At 38.8% G+C, this 23056-nt stretch overlaps 1 protein-coding gene across 2 annotated transcripts in view; it reads right to left on the minus strand.

The window, feature by feature from the left end:
* The window catches only part of ATF6 (activating transcription factor 6), a 214681-nt gene extending 192255 nt beyond the window's left edge, over positions 1–22426 (minus strand). For both annotated transcript variants that reach the window (XM_014783280.2, XM_004424822.3), the window contains exons 1-4: positions 22117–22426; positions 12225–12301; positions 5492–5579; positions 3404–3510 (exon numbers count right to left, since the gene is read on the minus strand). In XM_014783280.2, coding sequence (XP_014638766.2) covers positions 3404–3510; positions 5492–5579; positions 12225–12301; positions 22117–22168 — 324 coding nt within the window. In that variant the 5' untranslated portion in view covers positions 22169–22426. The remainder of the gene's footprint in view (positions 1–3403; positions 3511–5491; positions 5580–12224; positions 12302–22116) is intronic.
* Positions 22427–23056: the final 630 nt, after the last annotated feature.

Below are 23056 nucleotides of genomic sequence, written 5' to 3' on the forward strand. Positions count from 1 at the left end.
CATGGATACAAAACTTGAATCTAATCTTTTTTTTTTTTTTTTTTAATTTTATTTATTTATTTTTTCCCCCAAAGCCCCAGTAGATAGTTGTATGTTATAGCTGCACATCCTTGCAGTTGCTGTACGTGGGACCCGGCCTCAGCATGGCCAGAGAAGCGGTGCGTCGGTGCGCGCCCGGGGTTCCGAACCCAGGCCGCCAGCAGCGGAGCGCGCGCATTTAACCACTAAGCCACAGGGCCGGCCCCTTGAATCTAATCTTGAGGAAACATCAGACAAACCCAACTGAGGGACATTCTACAAAACTGCTAGTCTTTAATCTCCAGAAGTGACAAGGTCATGAAAGTCAAGGAAGAATGAACTGTTTCAACCGAAGTAGATTAAAGAGACAAGATAACCAAATGCACTGTGTGATTCTAAACCAGATCCTTTCACCAGTCTAAAGGACATCTTCGGGACAACTGGCACAATCTAAATGGTGGTTGAGGATTAGATGATGGTAATGCATTAATGTCTGTTTCCTGATTTTGATAGTTGTATTGTGGCTATATAAGACATTTCCTTGCTTGTAGAAGACTTATAGTAGACACTAAAGTACTTGAGGGTAATAAGGCATCAGGTTGGCAACTTACTCTCAAATGATTCAGGAAAAAAAAGTTCTTTGTAAGGTACTTATAACATTTCTGTAAGTTTCAGACTGTTCTAAACAAAAAATTAATATAAGCAAGAAAACAAGAATAAAAATATTATAACCTATGAGTGGTGAAAACCCTCCTTTGAGTATAAAAAAAAAAAGAAGCAATAAAAGAGCGATAATTTGGCTATGGAAAAACGTATGCCTAGAGAAAATAAACACCAGAAACAAAGCTTAAAGACAAATGACAAATTGGAGAAAAAAATACTTGTAATTTATTTCAGAAACTAAGGACTAATAATCCTAATATGCAATAAAGCACTTAAAAAATTGAATGAAGAGAAAAAGACCAACACAATCCAATAGAAAAATGGACAAAAATTTGAAATGATGGTTCATAAAAAAAGAAATGCAAATAGGCCTTATCTGTATGAAATATGTGAAAAGATGTTGAACCACACTTACAATAAAAGAAATAGAAAATAAAATATGCTATGTAGTGATGATGGGAAAACTGGCCCCCTTACATACTGCTGGTCAGAATGCACAACTGTACAACCCTACAGAGGAAAATCTGGCAATCACCAGCAACATTACAAACGTATTCATCTTGATCTCAGCAATCTCACTTCTAGGAATATATCCCAAAGATATCCTGGCAAAACATCAAGTGACTTATCTACCAAATTATTTACTACAGCATTATTTGAGTCTGGAAAAGACTGAAAACAACACAAATGTTCATCAATAAGGAAATCATTGAATAAAGAATGATATATCCACGCTATGCTCCCATAAAAAGGAATGAAAAAGATCCTATATCCTGAAATTGGAGTTATTGCCAGGATATAACAGTAAGTTAAACAAGCACGGTGCAGAACAGGGTATACAGTATGCTACCTTTTGTGTAAGAAAGGATGGAAAGGAAAAGACAGAAATCAGGCTTCTGTGAATATACCTTGTTATATAGTTTTGATTTCAAAAGTAAATTAAATTTTAAAAAATCCAGTCCTTTGGAGAAATTGTGGGACCACAGAGAACTTCCAATAGTAACAATCAGAGAAAAGCTTCACAGAGGAAGTAATTTTTGAACTGAGACTAAAAGGATGAATAGGAGGTTTCCAAAGAAAGAAAAAAAAATGGGGCTATTCCGGGCAAAAGGAAGAGTATGTGCAAAAACCTAAAACTGTAAGAGCAGAGATCCCACTGCTCTTGTTCACTGCCAGTGTTTGGAACAGTGCTTGGCCCAGGTGTTGAATGAGTGGAGTACATAAGAGTTCTCAGCTAGGACCTCTGTATCAGGGTGAAAGCTAAGGGGAGACTGAAGTTAGGAAGGGAGAGTGAGAAAAAAGACTAGAAAAGTAAGCAGGAGCCAGATCATGGAGGGCCCAGTACACTGGGAATTTGAATTTCATCCTTGAAAGGGTTGGGAAGTTATTAAAATGTTTTAAGCAAAAAACTGATACAATCAAATTTGTGACTTCGAAAGATTTCTCTTTGAAGACTCCCCTGCTAACAAAGGTTTGGGGAATTAGGAGGCAGAGAGAGCAGTTAAAATCCTATTGACTTAATCCAGGTGAGATGATGATAGCCTAGCAGGGGCAGAGAAGATGAATCCTGGAGACATTAAGTGGATAGCATCTTTAGGATTTAGTAATTAACTAGATGTAGAGCCTCCCAGAATGAAGATACCTCAATTTACAGCAGATATAATGTACTGAAATATTAATTTGAATTTTTCTTCTTATATTTTCTCTTTCCTCATTCCAAAAAGTACCTTAATCCTTTGGTACTTCCTTTTCCTGGCCTCAGAGCTTTTGTCTGGATGGAGGACAGAAGCATTTTTAAGGAGCTACCAGACTTTTATAAAAAAGTTAGCCCAGGGGCCGGCCCGGTGGCTTAGCGGTTAAGTGCACGCGCTCCGCTGCTGGCGGCCCGGGTTCGGATCCCGGGCGTGCACCGACGCACCGCTTCTCCGGCCATGCTGAGGCCGTGTCCCACACACAACAACTAGAAGGATGTGCAGCTATGACATACAACTATCCGCTGGGGCTTTGGGGGAAAAAATAAATAAATAAAATCTTTAAAAAAAAAAAAAAAAAAAAAGTTAGCCCATTCAAAAGGTAGTGCTAGGCATTCGTGAACTAAGGAGACCATTCGAGGTTCTATGGCTAAAGAGTTACAAAAACACACCAACTTACAGTCTTCCACAGTCTCAAAGAAAGTATATTCTAGGGCCGGCCCCGTGGCTTAGCAGTTAAGTGCGCGCACTCCACTGCTGGCGGCCCGGGTTCGGATCCCGGGCGTGCACCGACGCACTGCTTCTCTGGCCATGCTGAGGCCGTGTCCCACATACAGCAACTAGAAGGATGTGCAGCTATGACATACAACTATCTACTGGGGCTTTAGGGGCAAAATAAATAAATAAATAAAATCTTTAAAAAAAGAAAGTATATTCTAATAGGGAGGAGGGAGAGGGTAGCAGGGAGAAAAGACAATAAGCAATAAACAAAAAAAAAATGTTGGACACTGGTAAACTGTAACGAAACAACGAAATTATGAAGATAAGAACACAGAGGAAGGAGGGCAAAAACAAAGAGACTAACAACATTCTATCTCCCCCAAGACCCTGCCTCAAGACTCAATTTCCTCTGGATTAAATGAGATAATAAGGCTCACAGTGGAACTTAATAAATGTTAACTGCCTCCTCCATATACATATTTTCCAGATAGTATTATAACCAAAATCATCGTAAGAGATCGGTTACTTACAGGGACATGCTGGGTTGAAGAATAAGAGTCCACTGACTGAGGAGATGAGACTGAACAACTTGAGGAAGCTGGAGAAAGCGGCTGAGGTTCTGCCTTAATATCTTTAACTGAAAAACACAGAGTAAAAATTTTACCACTGGACAATATAAACTCAAAACAAAACGAATAAGAAAGAAGGTAAAATCTACTCTTAAAACTCAATCACATGGAAGCTAAGGTCACCAGAATATTTCATGAAGCGAAAATTCAAGACGCAGAACACAGTGTATCTAGTATGCTTCCATTTGTGTAATTATACATGAGTATACACATATATCTACTCTCATCTGCACTAATTCTCTGGAAGAATAAACATAAGAAATTAGTAACAGTGGTTGTTTCTGGAGAGCAGAACTTGTTGGCTGAGGAACAAGAGTGGAAGGAAACATTTTTCTACTCTATAGAGTAGAATTTTTCTACCTTTTGAATAGTATACCATTTGCAAAAAATTATAGATTCCTCCCAAAATAACTGTAAAACATAAGAAAAAGGAAAGAATTATTTTGGAAAGCATTTTTGAAAATACAATTAAAACTCACAAAAATGTTTATATCTTTTGAACTACTAATTTATTTATTAAAATTTATTGAGCAACTATCGCCCAGGCAGTGTTCCTAGGTGTCAAATTTAGAACAGGCTAGCAATGGGGGAGGAAACGCTCTCTGCAGCAGATTGTGTTTTCCAAAGTTAGCTGCAAAATATCTACCATCCCTCATGATCCTCTAAAACATGATCTTGCCACTTCCTCATCAAGAAGTAGAGTCTATTTCACCTCCATTTGAATCAGGTGGTCTTATGACTTCTTCAATCAATAGAGTATGGAAGTAATGCTATGTGAATTACAAGGCTGAGTTACATTAGGCAATGCAGCTTCTACTTTGTGTGCTGGAAGACTCACATTTGAGCTTTCGAAGTTTGACTACCATGAGACCACCATGCTGTGAGGAAGCCAAGCCATACAGAAAGGCCACATGTAGGCATTCTAGTCGGTAGTCCTAGTCTTCAAGTCATTCCAGACCAGGAATCAGACATGTGAGTGAAGAAATCTTAAGATAATTCTAGCTCCCAAATGCCAAGCTACTCCAGCCTTCAAATCTTCCCAGTTGAGGTCTGGACATCATGGAGCAGAGACAAGCTATTCCTGGTGCACTCTGTCCAAATCCCTGACCCATACATTCTGGGAGCATAATAAAATGTTTGTTGTTTTAAGCCAGTAAGTTTTAGAGCAGTTTGTTACACAACAATAGTAACCAGAACACTGGGCTTGTGTAGCACATATTCTATGAGGAAAGACAGGCATTGAGCAAGATATATAAACACATAAAATGAAGGAACTAGGAAGTGCAGGGGTGGCGAGGACTGCAATTTAGATGGAGAATGTGCTGGTTATTTACCCATTGTCTCTCAGCTCTAAGTCCACCTCCTATAGTTATGATGCAAATTATTAATACATGTTCCAGCTGGCTTCCTTTTAAGTCCTGTCAATAGGGGATACTAGAAGGAAGCTAAAAGGTAGAAGGGGAGAAGAGATTTCTTCATCCTCCCATCAGTTTCATCCCAGAAGTGAGTTGCTCCAGGTTCCAGCTTCTTTCGGCATACCCAAAACCCACCTCATCAAGCCCCCTTAATGATACTAGCATCAGCCAGGTAGTGTCCACTCCTCAGAAGTATGTACATCAAATGCATGGAGCCCCTATACCAAGTTCCTAAGTTCTGGTAACCCCAAGCATCTTCCCTTTGATTCTCTAAGTTCTATCTGGTTCTCAGATAGGTTAATCTCTTATACAGATATTATATATAATTCAAAATCAGTATTTCAGATATAAATTCTTTATTCATTATGCGACTGAAACATAACTATGAAATTCTTTATATCCACTTTGGAAAGAAATTTATGTATGCACTGCCACACCAGAAGTAGAATATATAGTCCCTGGAATTTTTTAACTCATCAAAGTAGTCCAATAACCCCACTTAATTTTGACTACTACCAAACCACAAAATAACATGGATCCGTTTAAAGTTTTTACCAACAAAATACATCATTACCTGTACAGAAGTGATTGTTCATGTCCCAAATGCCTGTCTCCCAAGGCATCAAATCCAAATCAAAGTCAAGATTATCAAAATTGTTTTCCTGTAGGTTTCAAATCAGCAAAAGAATATTAGAATAATAAAATATATACATCTAGAAATCAAACTATCAGACACAATTTGCCATAAATAACATAATTGCTATTACCTAACTTAGTAAAAATAATTTTCTAAGTCAATTGGTTCATCTTGAGAATACATCTTGGATAGTCTAGAGATGAACCAACTCAATTATTTGCAGCACAGCAGTAACAACTAGGAAGGAGGTAATGGATTCAACATCTACAAGATTCAGTTGGTCTCATTCTTTTCAATGGGAACAGACCATTTCAAGAAACACAAAATGTCTTTTGTTATAAGGGAGATTCAGCAAAATAAGTTTTCCCATTGCCAATAAGGAAAACAAGTCAAAGCAAATGCCTATTTACATCATCATCTCTAATACAATGGAAAGAATATAGATGTATCCTAAAGACATGCAGGAATCATAAAGAATCTTTAAATGACCCTTCAAATATACCAAATATTGAAATGGTTATGCCAGAAGGAAGAGATCCATAGGAAGATGGGTAATTTTCTTCTTTTTTCTACTGTTCTGTACTTTTCAAATTTCTAAAATTTGTCTAATCCTAGAAGATGAAACTAATTTTCTCAAACAGGGGTCAATAAATCTCTTAGAGGAATTCTTAGTTTCTTTTCAATTAGATGGTAAATTTTTTTAAATTTAAATATAAGCATATTCTGTGCACCCAATACAGGAGCACCAAGGTACATAAAGCAACTATTAACAAACCTAAAAGGAGATATTAACAACAACACAATAATAGTAGGGGATCTTAACACCCCACTCTCATCAATGGACAGGTCATCCAGACAGAAAATCAATAAGGAAATAATGGACTTAAACGAAAAACTTGATGAGATGGACTTAACAGATACATATATAGACACTCCATCCAAACGCAGCGGATTACACATTCTTCTCAAGCACGCATGGAACATTCTCAAGAATAGACCACACGCTGGGAAACAAGGCATGCTTATATAAATTTAAAAAGATTGAAATCATAACAAGCATCTTTTCCAACCATAATGCCATGAAGCTAGAAATCAACTACAAGGAAAATACCAGGAAAGTGACAAAGCTGTGGAGACTCAACAACATGCTACTAAACAACCAATGGATCATTGATGAAATTAAAGAAGAAATCAACTCATATCTGGAGACAAATGAAAATGAAAATATACCATACCAACTCATATGGGATGCAGCAAAAGCGGTCCTGAGAGGGAAATTCATAGCAATACAGGCCCACCTTAACAAACAAGAAAAAGCCCCAATAAGCAACCTCAAACTACACCTAACAGAATTAGAAAAAGAACAAACAAAGCCTAAAGTTAGCAGAAGGAGGGAAATAATAAAAATCAGAGCAGAAGTAAATGAAATTGAAATTAAAAAAAACAGTAGAAAGGATCAATGAAACAAAGAGCTGGTTCTTTGAGAAGATAAATAAAATTGACAAACCCTTAGCCAGACTCACCAAGAAAAAAAGAGAGAAGGCTCAAAAAAATAAAATTAGAAATGAAAAAGGAGAAATTACAACAGATACCACAGAAATACAAAAGATTATAAGAGAATACTATGAAAAACTATACACCAACAAATTGGTCAATCTAGAAGAAATGGATAAATTCCTAGACTCATACAACCTCCCAAAACTGAACCAAGAAGAAATAAAGAACCTGAATAGACCAATCACAAGTAAAGAGATCAAAACAGTAATCAAAAACCTCCCAAAAAATAAAAGTCCAGGACCAGATGGCTTCTCTGGAGAATTTTACCAAACATTCAAAGAAGACTTAATACCTATCCTTCTCAAACTATTCCAAACAATAGAGGAAGATGGAACACTTCCCAACACATTCTACGAGGCCAACTCACCCTGATACCAAAGCCAGGCAAAGACAATACTAAGAAGGAAAACTACAGACCAATATCCCTGATGAACATAGATGCAAAAATCCTCAACAAAATGTTGGCAAACCGAATACAGCAATACATTAAAAAGATCATACACCAAGATCAAGTGAGATTTATACGAGGGACACAGGGATGGTTCAACATCTGCAAATCAATCAATGTGATACACCATATTAACAAAACGAGGAATAAAAACCATATGATCATCTCAATAGATGCAGAGAAGGCTTTTGACAAGATCCAACATCCATTTATGATTAAAAACCTCAACAAAATGGGTATAGAAGGAAAGTACCTTAACATAATAAAGGCCATATATGACAAACCCACAGCCAACATCATACTCAATGGGGAAAAAGTGAAAGTCATCCCTCTGAAAACAGGGACAAGACAAGGGTGCTCACTCTCGCCACTCTTATTCAACACAGTACTGGAGGTTCTGGCCAGAGCAATTAGGCAAGAAAAAGGAATAAAAGGAATCCAAATAGGCAACGAAGAAGTGAAACTCTCGCTGTTTGCAGATAACATGATCTTATATATAGAAAACCCTAAAGAATCCATTGGAAAACTATCAGAAATAATCAACAACTACAGCCAAGTGGCAGGGTACAAAATCAACTTACAGAAATCAGTTGTATTTCTATATACAAACAATGAACTAACAGAATGAGAACTCAAGAAGACAACCCCATTTACAATTGCAACAAAAAGAATAAACTATCTAGGAGTAAATTTAACCAAGGAAGTAAAAGACCTATACAATGAAAACTACAAGACATTACTGAGTGAAATCAATGATGACATAAAGAAATGGAAAAAGATTCCATGCACTTGGAATGGAAGAATAAACATTGTTAAAATGTCCATACTACCTAAAGCAATCTACAGATTCAATGCAATCCCAATCATAATCCCAAGGATATTCTTCACAGAAATAGAACAAAGAATACTAGCATTCATATGGGGCAAGAAATGACCCCGTATAGCTAAAGCAATCCTGAAAAACAAGAACAAGGCTGGAGAAATCACAATCCCTGACTTCAAAACATACTACAAAGCGACAGTAATTAAAACAGCATGGTACTGGTAAAAAAACAGACACACAGATCAATGGAACAGAATTGAAAGTCCAGAAATAAAACCTCATATCTATGGGCAGCTCATCTCTGACAAAGGAGCTAAAGAGATACAGTGGAGAAAGGAAAGTCTCTTCAATAAATGGTGCTGGGAAAACTGGACAGCCACTTGCAAAAGAATGAAAGTAGACCATCTTCTTTCGCCATACACAAAAATTAACTCAAAATGGATCAAAGACCTGAAGGTGAGACCTGAAACTATAAAACTCCTGGAGGAAAATATAGGTAGTACACTATTCGTCATCAGCCATAAAGGGATATTTTTGAATTCCATGTCTACTCAGACAAGGGAAACAAAAGAAAAAATAAACAAGTGGGACTTAATCAGATTAAAGAGCTTCTACAAGGCAAATGAAACCAAGATCAAAATGAATAGGGAACCCACCAGCTGGGAAAAAATATTTGCAAACCATATATATGACAAGGGATTAATCTCCATAATATATAAAGAACTCACACAACTGAATAACAAAAAAAAAACAAACAACCCAATCAAAAAATGGGCAGAGGAAATGAACAGACACTTCTCCAAAGAAGATATACAGATGGCCAATAGGAACACGAAAAGATGCTCAACATCACTAATCATCAGGGAAATGCAAATCAAAACCACACTAAGATATCATCTTATACCTGTTAGAATGGTTATAATCACCAAGACAAAAAGCAACAAATGCTGGAGAGGCTGTGGAGAAACGGGAACCCTAATCCACTGCTGGTGGGAATGCAAACTGGTGCACCCTCTATGGAAAACAGCATGGAGATTCCTCAAAAAATTAAAAATAGAAATACCTTATGATCCAGCTATCCCACTACTGGGTATCTACCCAATGAACCTGAAATCAACAATCCAAAGAGGCTTATGCACCCCTATGTTCATTGCAGCCTTATTCACTATAGTCAAGACATGGAAGAAACCCAAGTGTCCCTCGACTGATGATTCGATAAAGAAGATGTGGTATATATATATATATACCATGGAATACTACTCAGCTATGAAAAAAAGACAAAATCGTCCCATTTGCAACAACATGGATGGACATGGAGGGCACTGTGTTAAGTGAAATAAGCAAAAGAGAAAGACAAATAGTGCATGATTTCACTCATATGTGGAAGATAAACCAACACAAGGACAGACAGAACTGTTTGGGGTTACCAGGGGCTAGGAGGGTGGGGGGTGGGCACAAGGGGTGGAGGGATGCACTTATATGGTGACTGACAAACAATAACGTACAACAAAAATTTCACAATTAAAGAAAAAAAAGAGGGGCCGGCCCCGTGGCTTAGCAGTTAAGTGCGCGCGCTCCGCCACTGGCGGCTGGGGTTCGGAACCCGGGCACGTACCAACGCACTGCTTTTCTGGCCATGCTGAGGCCGTGTCCCACATACAGCAACTAGAAGGATGTGCAACTATGACATACAACTATCTACTGGGGGGACTTTGGGGAAAAAAAAGGAGGATTGGCAATGGATATTAGCTCAGTGCCGGTCTTCCCCAGCAAAAAGAGGAGGATTAGCATGGATGTTAGCTCAGGGCTGATCTTCCTCACAAAAAAAAAAAAAGAGAGAGAGAGAGAGAAAAAAATATAAGCATATTCTGGATCATCTGGATGACTATCCTATACTATATACATAAAAAATGAACTGCCACAAGATTTTAGAGCCCTCATATGAGTCTGAAATCAAGATAGTACCAACTACTACATTAAGTGTCTGGGGTTATGGAGACAAGAACAGAAGTAAACTTAATACATAAACAGTACAACAAAGTCAAAACATAGTCAGTATTAACTTAATGTGACAGATAATAAAACAGCAACAACAGAGAAAGTAAGCCTCAGGCAAAAAGTAAAGATTAATGTAGTAATTATTAACAACTATTTGGTAATAATTTCTACAATAAAATCATTTCAAAATGTCTATCATGTGGTTTATTTTTACTAAGAATGTAACAGAAGGGGAATGGAAACTATCATATTGCCCTTAACTGAGTAAATATTGCTACAAGTTATATAAAGAGAATGTGTAGAAGTTCACCTGAAAAAAGAAAAAATTACTTAAATCATGGAAGAATCACTTTTTAAATCAATGTCCTTTGCTTTCTTCTCTTATTTGAATCTAGGTATCAAAAAAATTAAACAGCCTTGTACTTTCAGCAACCAAAAAATCCTTAAACTTTCTTAGCCTAAGTCAACTGAGCAATGAGCTCGCCTGAGTGCTAGCAATACTTTTACATGTGCAATAGTGGGCATGACCTACTTCAGGGATGCTTATCACTCAGTCTTCAGCCAAAAATATCAAATATCTTTTACAGCATAAGGATTTTATCTGGTTGGAAATTTAACAGGCCCATTTTATGTAAAGTGAAACATACTAGAACTTATATACTCTGGCTCTTCAATCACTTCTCATGGGAAACTCTACTACTGTGTGGAAGAAGGATGACAATTTTAAAGCTAGAAAGGGCCCTCAGAAACCATCTGATCCAATCCCTTCATGGAAAACTAAAGAAATGAACGATTGAGTGACTAACATAAGGTAAGAACGTTAGTTACAAAATCAGGATCATATTTCCCTGAATCTTTCAAATTCACAACACTGTTTCTTGATGGTTTTAGGCTATAGAAGTTGTAAAAGAATATCAGTTGCTTAGGCAACCAGCCAATATTAAAAGCCAATTTAATCAACAGACCACATTCTAAAGCATCTCACAAAGTAAACAAAAACCATTAAAATCTCACCCATTGATTAAAAAATATATCATGTATTTTTACTCTCTTCTATTGATTCATAGTAAAACAACTGTTAAACTATTCTTTGAGAAATGTCTGAAAAACTCACTAAGCAAACATTATATATTTTTATACTCAGGTTAATAACAGCTTAAAAAATAAGTGATAAATATTCACCCTGATTGATGTGCATATAAAATCACTCTGTTCACTTGAATTACTTCCCAAGTGAAACAGCACCTCCTCCATCAAACAGTATGACAAAATAAGTTTATAGGCCAATATACTATGTACTAATACATATGTACTAACCCAGAAAAGAAAAAAAAAAGAAAATCTAACTTATTTTCGAGGACTGAAATGGCTATAATAATAGCTTTCACACAGAATTCTAACCATTCAAAGGCAAGAAATAGGACATATCTCAGTTTCAGGGCTTTCTATACTAAGGATACACAACTTTTAAAAAGGTTAAGTTAGTAAGTTCTACTTGATTGGGTCTGTGACTCACATACACCCCTTAACATCACCATTTCCCTTATGCAGCAAAGTATCTAGAAAAACCAAGAAGTAGGCAGTTAAGAGACTTTTCCAAGGTCACCACCCCTGAGGCCAAAGATGGACTGAGAATACAAGTCTTTTCACACCAAGACCAATGCAATTTCTACAATCCTAAATTTACTGACTACAAAATGGCTACTAACTTTCATACTTAATGCTAAAAATTATCTAAACCTAAATAACTAGCTGAAACCTGTCATCCTGAAACTTTCTTGTAATAATGAGGGTAAAGATTAAATACCACATTATTCAGTATTTCTCCTTTAGTAAATACTCACGTAAGTTTCATTTGCTGCATCCAATTGCAGGTCATCAGTGTCTGTGAAATAGCCAAGTTCAGCAAATAGAGTAGAATCTTTGGACAAAAGCAAAGAATAGAGATTAACTGTCAATTCAATGTTTTGACAAAAGAATAAGCACTGTATCCCAGTGTCAGCTCTATCAGGGTTTCTCATTAGCCGTTACTTTATTGATAACTCCAGCAGCGTGAATGACAACTAATTCAAAGCTGGTTTCTAATTAATGTGCTGTTTTCCACATAATTTTTATCTTGTGAACTAAATCCTTACACCAAAGATTAAAAAACAGTTTTTATGTCATGTTGTGTTGGACTAATTGGTAGTGACTTTCTGGAACGTTACTAACACGAATTCTGAAGCTACATCTGAGCTGAGCACAAAACAGTAACGTGGCTGATCAGCTGCAATAACAGGAGAGAAATATGGCAGCACATGTACTGTGTATTTGCCACACAGGCCTTAGGCTAAGGGTACAACCAATTTTCTATCTAAACAATAAAGGACTCACTCATCTAAACCAACAAATTTATTTCAACAAATCTAACTATAATCCAATTTCCTAGTAAGATTTCATTATAAACCAAGAAATTTATGGACACTGAAAATATTCTTCAATAAACCAGGTTGAAACTTTCTGTAGAGAAAGGAGAAAACGCTGACAAGGCCAAAGAAGGCTGATTACTGTACAATCTGTATAGTGTCTATTTTCTCTAACATTTTCAGAACTTCAAGAACCTTGAAGAGTTTTCCAAACCTAGGTTTGCCTTTGTTATCATGCCACTGAAACTGCTCTGGAGATTTCCTCACTTCACATATACAGGAACTATACTGCCAGTCTACTAACTCAGCCAATGACAGAAACATTTTACCAACCTAAAACAAAATAATACATAGCAAAAATTTTGTGTGTAGTAATAATGAAAGGTTAGTCATACAATTGGTAGACAAGGACTACCTTAAACTCAGCTGCAGGGATGAAAAACATGTAAGCAGATAACTGTGGCTATGTACCTTATACATAGGTTGAAACTCCTTGAAAGAGTTCTCTATATCTGCTGTCTCTCATTTTTTTTCTCCCATTCTTTCTTGAACCTACTCCAATCAAGCTCCCCTCCCCGACACACACACCAGTTATTAACGTTACCGATGACCTTGACATTGCTCAAGTCAATGGCAGATTCACAGTCCTCATCTTACTTGACCTATCAGCAGCATTTGACACAGTTGATCTTTTCATATTAACTGAAGCGACTGCTTCACTTGGCTTCCAAATTACCACACTTACCTGGTTTTCCTCCCACCTCACTGGTTGGCCCTACCTTGCTGGTTCCTTCTCATCTCTCTAACATGAAATTGTCCCTAGGCTCAGCACAAACTTTTCTATCTATTCTACTCCCTTTGTGATCTCAGCTGAGCTCATGGCTTTAAAGAGCATCTATATGCCAAGGATCCTCAAATACACATCTCCAGCCAATACCTCAAGACGCACGTACACACACTGAGCTTTCTACATCTTCTTTTGGACACTTCCTCTTGGATATCTCAAACAACACATCCAAAACCGAGCTCCTGATCATCCCCACTAAACCTCCTACTGCTTTGTCTTCATCTCAGTTAAGGACAATTCAATTCTCCCAGTAGCTCAGGCCAAAAATCTTGGAGTCATTGTTTACTTCTCTTCCTCACTCTCTATATTCAAACTACCAGCAAATCCTGTCAGCTCTGTCTTCAAACTACATATCTGTAATCTGGCTTCTTACCTTTCCTTCCCATTCTTCCTTCCCTACCCCTCCCAACACAGAGATGTCAGCTTCCAAGGAAGCAGAGCAACGCGGGAGGTGGAGTTTTGTGTGTCACCATCTATGGGAATGTGCCTGGTATCCAAGGAAATGGGAGGGTGAGAGAGAGGGGGTTGCCCAGTGGAGGTGGCAGCATGCCCAGGCTGCCAAGGAAATGGGGCTGTGGGAAGGAGAACAAAGTGGCAGATGGAAGAGGCAGCCTGAGTGGTACACTGAACAAATACATTAATCAATTGAGAAAATGATTAAATATATCTAAAATAATTGGAGGCAGGTTTCTCTCTGTCTGAGAATGGATTTTCTCACTGTCTGAGAAAAGAACCCTAAGATGTTGGACTGGAATTAGAAGTGTTAGTATGAACTTATTTTTTAAAAACATATGTACACAGGAAAGTTACAGATGTTTGTGTACATATACACATACATATATTTCCTAGTTCTGTCTGCTGAAAGCTCCTGGAAGCAACTATATCCCAGTAGCAATGAAAATACTGTGTGCTCAGATCTTGGAACTAAATACTACACTTCACTAACTGGAAGTCCACTGAAGGGCTCCTTGGAAAAATGGCTGATTCCAAAGCTGATGCAGGAAAAGTGCAAGATACGACTAGAAAATCTTGTTGTGACAGAAAAATAAGGAAATTCTCAGAGAATAATTGGAACACATCAAAAGAATAAATGAGCTGATATAAAGAAACAGTGGATAGACCCAAGTTTAAGGTCATCTTATAGAATAAAAGACCTGTACTCTTTAAGACTGTCGAGGACACAAGTGACAGGAAAAGACTAAGAAACCATTCCAGATTAAAGGACACTAGGGGACATGACAAGTAAAAGCAATGTGGGTTTGCAGGTAGGATCCTAGTCAAGAAAGGAAAAAGAGCCATTATTAAGACAGATGGCAAAATGTGAATAGTATCTGTGAACTGGATGGTAATGTATCAGTGTTTATTTCCTGACTGAAAGAGTGTATGGTAGTAATACAGGAGTATCCTTGTTTTGGGAGGAGGGGGTACATACTGCAGTATTTAAGGGTAACAGGTCAACACATCTCTCTGTCTCTCTCTCTCTTGCTCTCTCTAAAGAAAGAGAGAGAAACGGGCAAATGTGGTAAAATTGAACAATTAGGGAATCTCTGTGAAGGACATGCAATAGTTCTTCATACTGTTTTTACAACTTTTCTGTAGCTTTGAAACAAAATTAAAAATTTAAATAAATATACATACGTGTATATACATTTGTATATGTATGTGTATGTATGTGTGTATGTGTATGTGTATGTATCCATAACCCAACCACTTCCATTACATCCACTGTTACCAGTATACATAATTCACTTAGATTGTTACAGTAGCCTCCAAATGTTTTCCCTGTTTCTGCCCTTGCCTGTCCTTCAGCCTATTTTCAACAGAGCAGCTACGGTGAGCCTATAAAAACATAAGACGTTGGGGCCAGCCTGGTGGCGCAAATGGTTAAGTGCCCGTGCTCCGCTGTGGCGGCCCGGGATGTGGCGGCCCAGGATTCGCCGGTTCGGATCCCAGGCGCGCAGCGACTCGCCACTTGGCAAGCCAAGCTGTGGCGGCGGCCCGTGTAAAGTGGAGGAAGATGGGCACAGATGTTGGCCCAGGGCCAGTCTTCCTCAGCAAAAAAAGAGGAGGATTGGCAGATGTTAGTACAGGGCTGATCTTCCTCACACACACACACAACAAAAACATAAGATGTTATTGGGAACCAGGATTTTCACAGTAGAAAAGAAATATAAGTATATAACGCAAGAAGGTGAGAAAGCACTCTGTGCTACCGACTTTTAGGTATCAGTATAAATTCATGCTTTTTAAAAATACATATTTCCTTGTTCTTAGGAGATACATAGTAAACTGTTTAGAAGTTTCGTATTATCTGTGGCCTACTTTCAGATGGTGAAAGAGGAGTGAAGTGTGTGTAATACTGAGAGAAAAAGTGAGTACAGCAGGATGTTAACAGTTGGTAAATCTAGATGAGGGAAATACACATTATTACTGTACTGATCTTTTAACTTTTCTGTGGTTTTTCAATACCTAAAAAAAAACCGTGAGTAAATTGATAAATACATTTGTATATCTATAGAATACCCCAGAAGGATTCATAAGAAAGTAGTGGTGCTGGTTACCTCTAAAGTATCTCTAAAATCTATTGCCTGTACCCTTTTCACCAATCCCACACTACCAATATTTAGATTTTCCTTAACAGTAGTAAACTATGGTAGCTACTATTTTTAGTTTGCTCAGCAAGCTTTCCCACTCCACCTACATCTTGATCATTTATTTGTTCATTTGTCTTTTAGAAGTTTAAGGTGAGAAATGGCCACTGGGTTTAACAAAGTGGAAATCAGTGGTGACCTTAGAAAGAGCAGTTTTGGTGGAGTGGTGGAGCCTGACTGCAGTGAGTTCAAGAGACAAGAGAAGAGAAACCGGAGTCAGTGAACATGAATTTTTTTTTTAAAGAATTCTGCTGTAACACAAAGAAGAGAAATGCAGTAGTAGCTAGAGGGGAAGTAACATCTAAAGAGGGTTTGGATTTTTTTTTCCCTTTTTTCACTCTGGATAGCAGCAGCAACTGCATGTTTGTTGACTGATAGAGATGATCTAGTAGAGAGGGAAATGATGTTGCAGTAATACGAAGGAGGAGCTTGAGCAATATTCTTGAATAAAGGAGGAGGGATCTAAAGCACACGCTGAAGGGACTGGCTCCAGCTAGAAGCAAGAAGCCATTCATTCCCAGCAATAGAAGGGAAGGCAAATACGCTGGTAGGTGGGTAGATGAGGTACCGGAGATTGTGGAAGTTCTTTTCTGATTCAAAGGAAGGGGGAAGAGGTGATAGAAGTTTGAAGAAAGAAGAAACTTTATAAAAACAATCATCAGAGTGGGAGAGTGAGAGGACCAGGGAAATACAACTGGCCAGGTAACACTTAAAGGCCTATTTCAGGTTAGTAGCATAAATTTAAACTGAGACCAATCAGCGTGATTGATTTCTTTTTTCAGCCACATTCAGCTAAACGAGTGCAGGCATGGAGCAGGCAGAGGTGGATTTAACCAAGGTTGTGGTTTATCCCCGAGAGAACTACAAAACAAGAGAGAGACAAGGATACAAGACAGAGTAAGTGAGGAATGGTTACAATGATTGTCCATGGAATTAAAACTGGGTAAAGGGGAAGTGACGACACAAAGGGGATAAAGGACACTGACAAGACGGCAGAATCTCAGCAGGGTTGAAGGTCCTGCTGGAATACTAAAGGGAGTAAGCTGGTAAGATAGGAGATGGTGCTCAGAGAGGGATGTTTGAAACTAAGATTATGTTATTAGTAATGACAAGGTTTAGGCTTACGATCATGGGAGTAAACAGCTGAGACAGGGTAGAAGGCAAGATCACTGGTGGAGAGGAGGCCCAGGAAACAAGAGATCAGGGTAGCTGAAGGATCTCCTCTGAGAATACTGAAACCATCCAAGAATCACGATGGAAGGAGTGTTTGAGAAAGTGACAGTAAGCTAAGAGCTAAACTTTTTCAAAAAGTGAGGGAGAATGAACCAGGAATCAGCAGATGACTATACCAGCGAAAAGTAGAGGACAGCATATTGTGACAATGTAAGATGTAAACCTGGATGTTTTTAGGTAGGATGAAAGGAGAATGATCTGAAAGTAGCAGCGAAGAACAAGGAAGACACCTATCCCACCTTCGGAGGCCCGAATGGTAAAAAGGTTTTGAGAATGAAAACAGCCACCGTTTACCAGGGCTTTAGGGAAAGCAGTGGGAGGGGAGTCAGGTTTTAGTCAGTAAAAGAAGACATAGAGAACTTTCACAAAAGAGACTGAGGATATAAAAGAAACCACAGTAGCAGATAGAAGCTTCTGATCTCAGTACATATAACTTATATGTGGCAAAAAAGTGGCTTTTACACAAATGTGAGAAAGACAGGAAGGGAGAGAGGGAAGGAGAGAGGAAAGGGAAGATATACAGGTGACAAATAAGCATATGAAAAGATGCTCCACATCATATGTTATCAGGGAACTGATAACAACGAGATACTACTACACACCTATTAGAATGGCTAAAATCCAAAACACTGGCAACACCAAATGCTGATGAGGATACGGAGGAACAAGAACATTCATTCACAGCTAGTGGGAATGCAAAATGGTACAGCCACTTTGGAAGACAGACTGGAAGTTTCTTACAAAACGAAACACACTCTTATCACATGATCCAGCAATCGTGCTCCTTGGTACTTTCCCAAATGATTTGAAAACTTATGTCCACACAAAAAGCTGCACATGAATATTCATAGCAGCTTAATATATAACTGCCAACATTTGAAAGCAACCAAGATGTTCTTTAGTAGGTAAATGGATAAACAAACTGTGTGCTATGGACTGAATTGTGTCCCTCAAAATTTATATGTTGAAGCCCTAACCCCCAATATGACTGCATCGAGAGATAGGGTAGTCTTTAAGAGGTAGTCAAGGGTAAATGATGATATGAGAATGGGGCCCTAATCTGATAGGACTGTGGCCTCTCTCTCTCCCTCTCCCCCTTCCCTTCTCCTCCCTCCCCCCTCCTCTCTCTCCCTTCTCACCACTTCCTCTCTCCCTCTCTCTCTCCCCTCCCACCCCTCTGCCTTGTGAAGACACAGTGAGAAGGAAGGCAGCCATCCACAAGCCAAGAAGAGAGCCTTCACCAGAACTCCACCATGCTGGCACCTGATCTCATACTTCCAGCCTCTAGAACTGTCAGAAAATAAATTTCTGTTTTTTAAGCCACCCAGTCTATGATATCTTGTTATGGCAGGCTGAGAGATTAATGCACTGTGGTACATCCATACAATGGAATATTATTCACCACTAAAAAGAAATGAGCTATCAGGGGCCGGCCCAGTGGCGTAGTGGTTAAGTTCGCGTGTTCCACTTCAGCAGCCTGAGGTTCGCCAGTTTGGATCCTGGGCATGGACCTACTCACCACTCATCAAGCCATGCTGAGGCCGTGTCCCACATAGAAGAGCCACAACTCTACAACTATGATACACAACTATGTACTGGGGCTTTGGGGAGAAAAAAGAAAAAGAGGAAGATTGGCAACAGATGTTAGCGCAGGGCCAATCTTCCTCAAAAAAAAAAAAGAAAGAAAGAAATGAGCTATCAAGCCACGAAAAGACATACAGGGACCTTACATGCATTTTGCTAAGTGAAAGAAGCCAATTTGAAAAGGCTACATACTGTCTGATTCCAACTATATGACATTCTGGAAAAGGCAAAACCAGGGAGACTGAAAAGATCAGTGGTTGCTGGGGGCTCAGGAGGAGGGAGGGAGAGATGAACAAGTGGAGCACAGGAGATTTTTAGGGCAGTAAAACTATTCTATAGGATACTGAAATGGTAGATACACAACATCAGGCATTTGTCAAAACCCACAAAATGTACAACACAGAGAGAACCTTAACGTAAACTATGGACTTTAGTTAATGATACGGCATCAATACTGGCTCATCAATTGTAACAAATGTACTACTACACTGATGCACGATGTTACCAATAGGGGAAACTAGAGGAGGGGGGTGTATATGGAACTCCACGTCCTATCTGCCCAATTATTCTGTAAATTCTAAAACTGTACTAAAAATACAGCCTATTAAGTATTAAAAATAACTATGTGAAATTCAAATTTCAGTGTCCATAAATAAAGCTGTATGGGAACACAGTTATGCTCATTTACATGCTCCGTCTACACTGTCTATGGCTGCTTTTGCACTACAATGGCAGAGTTGAGTAGTTGCAACAGAGACCACATGGCCACAAGGCCTAAAATATTCACTATCTGAACCTTTACAGAAAATGTTTGCAAACCCCTGCTCTCAATTGCACTACCCAAGTTAAAGGGAAAAAGCACATTCCATCATAGGCTATTTTGAGCTAATCGCTTTATTTAAATTATTCAAAGTTGCTAGAGTCACAAGAAGTAATAATTACATAATCTGATTTTTGGGCCGGCCCTGTGGCTTGGTGGTGAAGTGCGCGCGCTGCGATGCTGGTGGCCCGGGGTTCGGATCCCGGGTGCGCATCGAGGCACCACTTCTCCGTTCATCCTGAGGCCGAGTCCCACATACAGCGACTAGAAGGATGTGCAGCTACGACATACAACTATCCGCTGGGGCTTTGGGGGGAAAAAGTAAAATAAATAAAATCTTTAAAAAAAAAATAAAATAAAATAAAATAAAATTTAACTGGCCAGCTTCTAAAAAAAAAAAAATCACATAAATCAGTGTAGTACTTGAACACTCAAAATGGCAACTCGCAGAGAAAGAATCCACATTCTACTGAGAAACACTAGCAGTCTATAGTGTTTCGTTCCAGTGCCAGCAAAATCTATCCTACTTACTGAACACCTAAGGAACCAAATTAGAGTGTTCAACTAAGAGAAGATTGTTAACAGTTTGAAAAGAGAAGCCTGGAAAACAATGGGAAATGGGCACATTCAGGGAGGGACAGGGCAGGACACCTGAGGTGAGTCAGTGAACTGGCTACAAAGAACTGAATGCTCTGTTAAAGAACTTTAGGTCTAGGAGTCAACTGATCAGGTTAGTCAGGAAAATGCAGCCTGGGTATCAGAAGACAAAATATAATAATGCTATCAGGAAGTGCCCCACAGTTGTAGTTTAAAAAATATCATGAAAAGACAATAGTTGACTAGCTGAAAAAACAAATCATAACTACCCGATATACTGAAAAAGATTTGTTAATAACTGGGGGGATCTTGGGAAGAATCAAATCTGTAGCAATAATTTAGGAAAGTATCATAGAATAGTGACTAAGAGCACAGGCTTTGGAGGTAGACAAACCTGGTTCTGATCCTGCGTCTGCCACTCACAAGTTATAAAACGGAGCATTCATCCTCTCTCAGCCTCAGTTTCCCCATTTGTAAAACAACACTACCTCACTGGACTGTTGGATTTAATAAAATAATGCATGCAAGAGTGTAGCTGGGCGCCTGACACAAAGCGCTAAACAAATGGTAATCGTTACTACTACTACAGTACTATATTTGGCTTGAGAAAATACACTTGGTTGGAACAGCCTAAAGTTTTTCCAGCAACTCCCAGAAAATCTACCCAAGGACTGAAATAAATCTCTAACAGTATATAATTTAAAATAAGTTCTGCCCCTGTTAAATCAAAAGAGGACTTCAGTTCAACAAATGGAATTGAGATTACACTGTTGCTACTGAAAATGATGGTCCAAGGGGGAAAGATGAAGATCAGTCTGGGTTTCCCCCAAATTCCAAAGTAGGTGAATGGCGTAGGCTCACCACAGGGCCCAAGAACAGTATTAGTATTATGTCTCAAAACCAAGAGGTGAATAAAAGGTTCCTCTAAACACTTAAATGGCAAAGCTTCTCCACTCTCATTCCCACTACATTCCATTCTACGCTTCCTGACCACAAAACCAAACAAAATATCCGAAATAAGAAAATTTAGAGCTGTATCTGGAGGGCAGTCAGGATTATATCCGTTTACGAGTATTAGGTCTAGGTAATCAGGGACCCGACGTCAGGTGCTTGGGTGCTTTGGTTCTCTGTCAAGATGGACATCAGCCTAGACCAATAGTGGAAGCTGCGAAATGAAGATTTTTGTATACATTCATATTCTCTCACACAAACCAAAGACATACACACAAACACACTCCACGGCAATCATCGCCCACACCCCACACTCAGAGAAAATAGCTTGCAGCCTTTTTGGTGGTCAGAGCCATCCTGCCCTATTCTTTTTAACGACGTTGTTTTCGCCCCACAAAATGATCACCTGGTACTTTCCCAGGGGAAACAGTGAAAGACGATAGTAATCTCATTCAGGCAACATGTTACGCTCGCTGTTGCCAGGGCAGAAATCAACCGGTTCTACTTGACTCTTCTAGGAACACGGACCGAAGCGACACGTTAGCCTTCGTTCCCAGGGCAGCATTCGTCCACACCTGTCACAAGTGGGCGGAAGTAGGGAGGGAGAAACCCGGAGCCACCCCTTGTACATTCGGAGACCCCACTTACCCCAGTCTTCATCCGGCCGGTAAGAGAGTCCCGGGCTAAAAGGTGACTCCATGGCGCCGGCAGCGCCAGCCGGCTCCCCCAAAACACGCTCCCCTGCCCTGAACTCGGTGACTAATATCTGGGACGACGGCGGCGGCAGGCGGACAAAATACTCCGTAAAGCTGACGGGACGGTGGCCGAATGAAGACAAACTGCTACTGCACGAGGGACTTACGCAAACCAGAAAGGAGGGACGTCAGAGACTAGGCTAATTTAAAAAGATCTCTGAATAAAGATTTCCCTTTTGGAGTTTTCAGCACTTTCTGTTCCGCTGTTTTAAAGAAAAAAAAAAAAAGACACGTAAACACTACTTCGGTTAAATAAAATGTGTTGATAATATTAAAAATGAAAAGTAAAACCCCATTCTAAACATACGGGCTTGTTTCCTGAATATGCTTCTTAATACCACAGTGTAGGTACCACAAAACAAAATTAGAGACTAATAAAGTAAATTTGGTTCAGTTTTTTAAAATAACTCGCTATCAATGTAAAAATTCTCCATATACACAAGTGTGTGAAAGAAAAACACAACTATTTTTCCAAATTCGTTAGAACTGCCTCTCTACCGGCACAGTATCCAAGGTAAGCAATATATATACTATGAATAATCGTACTTCGAGAAAGCCTACTTTTATTTAAACAAATTTAAACAAAGCAGATATAAAAGATAAACTTCTCATGCTCAAACCTATCTCCTAGATATGCATTTCTAAAGCACAGTACTTAGTAGTGAAGGTCCAAGCGAGTTTACCTTAAGACCTACAATAATGTAAATTCCCAATCTTTCTGTTACTAAAACTTAAGCTTCGTTTTTGTTTAGAAGAAATTCACACACATCACGAACTCTAACTGAAAATTTGAACTCAGTTTGATAAAGCAGTTTCAAGAACGCTGCTTAATC

Source organism: Ceratotherium simum, chromosome 2 (genome assembly GCF_057802395.1).
Source record: "Ceratotherium simum simum isolate JZ-2026a chromosome 2, ASM5780239v1, whole genome shotgun sequence".
NCBI lineage: Eukaryota > Metazoa > Chordata > Mammalia > Perissodactyla > Rhinocerotidae > Ceratotherium > Ceratotherium simum.